The sequence below is a fragment of the Sander lucioperca genome, chromosome 15 (assembly GCF_008315115.2).
Source record: "Sander lucioperca isolate FBNREF2018 chromosome 15, SLUC_FBN_1.2, whole genome shotgun sequence".
Taxonomy (NCBI): Eukaryota; Metazoa; Chordata; class Actinopteri; order Perciformes; family Percidae; genus Sander; species Sander lucioperca.
Window position 1 is genome coordinate 27,381,545 of NC_050187.1, and position 4,694 is coordinate 27,386,238.

General features: G+C 40.4%; 1 protein-coding gene across 1 annotated transcript; it reads right to left on the bottom strand.

The window, feature by feature from the left end:
* Positions 1 to 1,261: 1,261 nt before the first annotated feature.
* On the bottom strand, positions 1,262 to 3,345 carry zgc:65997 (uncharacterized protein LOC794398 homolog). Its single transcript, XM_031316080.2, has 4 exons — positions 2,982 to 3,345; positions 1,856 to 2,033; positions 1,635 to 1,729; positions 1,262 to 1,471 (listed from the first exon to the last, which is right to left on the bottom strand). Exons 1-4 carry the CDS (start codon positions 3,306 to 3,308, stop codon positions 1,280 to 1,282), a joined length of 792 nt encoding a protein of 263 aa, XP_031171940.1. The 5' UTR covers positions 3,309 to 3,345; the 3' UTR covers positions 1,262 to 1,279.
* Positions 3,346 to 4,694: the final 1,349 nt, after the last annotated feature.

Genomic DNA, 4,694 nt, shown 5'->3' on the forward strand with positions numbered 1-4,694 from the left:
GTTAAAAGTAATTCACTGTAAGAGACGTTTGCATTGAGCAACTGAAATAAATGTGAGGATTTTAACTATAAGTTTAGTGGGCTGGCTTCTAAGATAGAGTGAAATACTTTTTTGCACCATATGGTTGTAATAATAGTCTAAATAAAATTAACCTTGTTACACTGATGGGTAAGAATTAGGTCAACGTTGTATAAAAATCCCTTAACAAGATTGAGTTCAGTCATTATCCAGCCAATTAGTCATAGCCCACTGTGCCTTAAATCTCTTCTTTTCTCCTGTAAATAAGGCCTGCACCATATGTATGCTCCAGAAAATACCTGTTTAAATGAATATATACAGTATATATATATATATAAATAATGGAAGTCACTTTCTGTTCTTTTGTGAAAAACAGAGCCTATTTCCATCCTCCGTTATCCAAATGTAAAAATGCAGTTTTTTCTCAGCATTGTGATAGAGAATGTAACACATAAAAAGCCTGCAAGCTGTAAATGCAATACCCCCTTTTATACCAAAGGGAAAAAAAGTATCAAAACCAGATGAAAAGCAATTTGAAAACATTTAAGACCCACTGTAACTTATCAAACATGTTGGTCACATTGCTGTAATGTATCTCTGACCACACAGGTGCTGCGTTAACAAAAATACATTTTATATAACCCCTTTTAATCTTGGGCAATGGTTTTATGTTATCGCTTAGTATCTTTCAGTGAAACCACATAGTGGTAATTTGATACTGTGACACATAATTCAGCTGTCTAATGGCATGACATAAACTGATGTTATTCAACAATAAGACATGAAACACAAAAAGGAATATGTGAAATTTCTTTAAGGAATCACACAAATCGTTCCTCATATTTTGGGAAACATGCTTTTATTTGTTTTTAGGAGAGTTGGATGAGAAGATCAGAACCACTCTCACGTCTGTCTGTTAAGAGGTTGGTCCTGGTGGTTAGCTTAGCTTACCACAAAGACTGGAAGAAGAGGGAAACTCTCTGTGCTACATTATATCATTAGTAAGTATATTATTTCCTCAAATCCAAATAAGGCCTTAATGTATGGCTGTATTAACAACATCAACAAGTATCAGAGGTGATTTAAGCATTTTGGCTGGTTGTGAGGTAGTGAAAGAGGTTTGTATGGGACTGTTTAGACCGTCACTCCACTAGTTTTCAGTGAAAAGTCCAGCTTATTGCAGGTCTAGACAGCGATGAGAGATTTAGCTTCATGAATAGAGATGAGTAAAGTCACCTCTCGTTTTGTACATTTATTGTTTCTACCAAGGAAGTTCAGTCCCATCCCAGTTGTACGCCCTGCCAGTCTTTTCAATATTCAGTGTGTCAATAATGCTCATCAGATAGTTCACAGAGTGTTCTGCACTGAACAACTTGTCTTTTGGCACGTTCCTGTGATATGGCCGGGAGAGGTCTGTGTTGACTGTTCCTGGATGTAAGGACACACAGACCACCTGGAAAACCAAAAACAAGTTAATTAACCCTTTATAAGACAAAAGCAATGGGTTTACATGCTGGTTTTGGATGACAGACTGAGGCTAACAATAGTTTCATTTGTTTGTGGTATTTCCAAAATAAAAATGTTAACGTTGTAGTTATGAGAACACTCAAACCTACCTTGGACCGACTGCGTCCCAGCTCTATAGAAAGATTCCTAGTAGCCATGTTGAGAGCTGCTTTAGACATTCTGTAGCTGTACCAACCACCAAGACCTGAGAGGAGGGGTTGGGGGTGGAGGGTGGAGAGAGGAAAACATAGAGGAACACAAATGAATCACCATACACTACATTAGCATGCATACATGACCACAGAGTAACCACCAGAAACACAATACCTACCGTTGTCGCCAATGGATCCCACTTTGGCGGTGATGTTGACGATGATGCCGCTGTGGTGCTTTGCTTTCTCTGCAGGCTGCTGACCGAAACTACCGCCACCCTTCTGAAGGAGGGGGGCAAAATACTTAGCCATGACCAGGGGACCCACTGTGTTGGTTGTCAATGTGGAAATGATGCCCTGAAAGGGAGAATAAATGAATCAATACAGACCAATGGTTTAATCAATCAAAAGACGTGGTAGGAATTTGGTCGAGCTGAATGAATGGGTGTGAAAGGGTGACTGGTAATGGCAATTTTATTTATAAAGCACCTTTCATTATATGTAAACTCAAAGTGCTTTACATTAAAAGACAAAATATAAGCATAAACTGGTGGTTCCTTGGACCTCTGGATAGACACAGCTGGGGCACAGTATGAAGGATAGTATAGGATAGTATAGTAGGAGTCTATTGAGTGGCTGGAAGAACCAGTGTAGGAAATGATCTTCTTTCTACTTCAATGAAAGAAGAAATGGCAGCAAACTCAGTACAAAAATATTGCCATTTAATGTAGACTTCCATTAAAAACACAAACACACCTATTGGAAGAGAACATTTAAAGTGTGGTGAAATTAAGAGCCTTGCTCATGCTCGTGGATGATGCACCTAGCAGCATTTATTTCAATACACTCTCGATCTCTTCAGCATTAATATGCTTCCTACAGTTCTCTGTGGGTGAAGCGATAGCAGGCGAATGTAAAAGAAAAGTTGAAAATACCTGGAAAATAATACGGCTGTGTACATTCATGCCGACTTTAAACGCAGATCCCACCTATTCGTCCAACATAACTGTCTCACCAAGTGTTTTGTACTTATAATAAGTAGTCTAGGTCCTTTTAAAGTGACAGCATTTGTAAACGCAGTTTGGAATGAGGCATTAGCATCTGGAATCCCCTGACACTGCAATGGCCTGTTGAGTGACCAAAACCCCTTTGAGAATCACTGTCGAGAGTCCTCAGTCGTTACAAAACCTGAGAGTTTAAACGGACTCTTTACAGCACATAAAATTTACATCACATCAGATGATGCCTCAGTTTTATTAAACTTTTAATGGTGAGAGATCAGCTCAGAGTGTCAGAACACTTTACTTGAGCAGAGACATCTCTCAGGCTGGTCTCTCCTTTTCCTGAGGGGTGAAGCATTGCCGAGGAGTTGATGATCAGATCCAGCCGGCCGAAGCTCTCCTTAACCCGATCTGCAGCTCCGCGAATGTCCTCTTCCCGGCTCACGTCCAGCCTTAGGACCGTCAGTTTGCCCGGGTGTTGGCCGGCCAGGCCCCGTAGCTCGGCCGCTCCATCCGGGTTTCGACATGTCGCAATAACGGCAACGAGGGTTTTGTTTTTTAAGATATATTTGCAGAATTCAAGCCCCAGTCCTCTGCTGGCCCCTTGAATAAGCGCCACAGGGGAAGCCATGACAGGTAAGTGACATAAGCATAATACTGGAGGCCGGCGGATGTAGCATATTTGCTGCCTTCAATTCCACCCGAATCATCGTAAAGTCCTGTTTTCGGAAAAGATAGTAGAATAGAATAGAATTGTGCTGACAGACTTTCAGAAGGCCTGTAAGCAACTGGTATACCCTAAACCTTTGTCTATAGCAGCCCAGAAAATGGATTTGAAATCAATATTGATTTTTTTTTTTAAAAGAAATTCAAAACTGGAGGCTAACGAGAGGAACCTGAAGGCAACATGTTTCATAACAAAGCAAAGTACATAGGCCTACAGTGCTGCACGTGTCTACTTTGCATAATATTGCAATACTGTGCACTGGTCAGATATGGAGCTGTAGAGCTGCAATTAACAGTCAGTAAGCAGAACAAAAATAATTTGTCTTCAGTTCGAGTACTTCATTTGATTTTTACAAACCCTTACCTTACCATTTTTTCTCTGCAGCGCTGACAGGCACGGATTAAGAATGCAGAGGCCCATGGGCACAAAATCTGACAGGTCTGGCAATGCCAGACACCAAACGATAGACTTGATTTACAAACCCCAATTCCAATAAAGTTGTGACGTTGTGTAAAACAGAATACAATGATTTGCACATCTTTTCCAACCTATATTCAATTGAATAAATTATAAATACAGTATATTTAATGTTCAAACTGATAAACTTTATTGTTTTGTTTTTTGCAAATATTCATTCATTTTGAATGTGATGCCTGCAACACGTTCCAAAAAAGCTGGGACAGGGGCAACAAAAGACTGGGAGAGTTGAGGAATGCTAAAAAAAAAACACCTGTTTGGAACATTCCACAGGTGAACAGGTTAATTGGTCATGATTGGGTATTAAAGGAACAAGCAAGGATGGGGCGAGGTTCACCACTTTGTGAACAACTGCATGAGCAAATTGTCCAACAGTTTAAGAACAACGTTTCTCAACGTAAAATTGCAAGGAATTTAGGGATTTCATCATCTACAGTCCATAATATCATCAAAAGATCTAGAGAATCTGGAAAAATCTCAGCATGTAAGCGGCAAGGCTGAAAACAAACATTGAATGGCCGTGACCTCCGATCCTTCAGACGGCACTGCATTAAAAACCAACATCATTATGACACGTGGGCTCAGGAAAACCATTGTCAGTTAACACAGTTCGTCGCTACATCTACAAGTGCAAGTTAAAACTCTACCATGCAAAGCTAAAGCCATATGTCAACAATACTCAGAAACGCCGCCAGCTTCTCTGGGCCCGAGCTCATCTGAGATGGAGTGACGCAAAGTGGAACGTGTACTGTGGTCTGAAGAGTCCACATTTCACATTGTTTTTGGAAATCATGGACATCGTGTCCTCCAGGC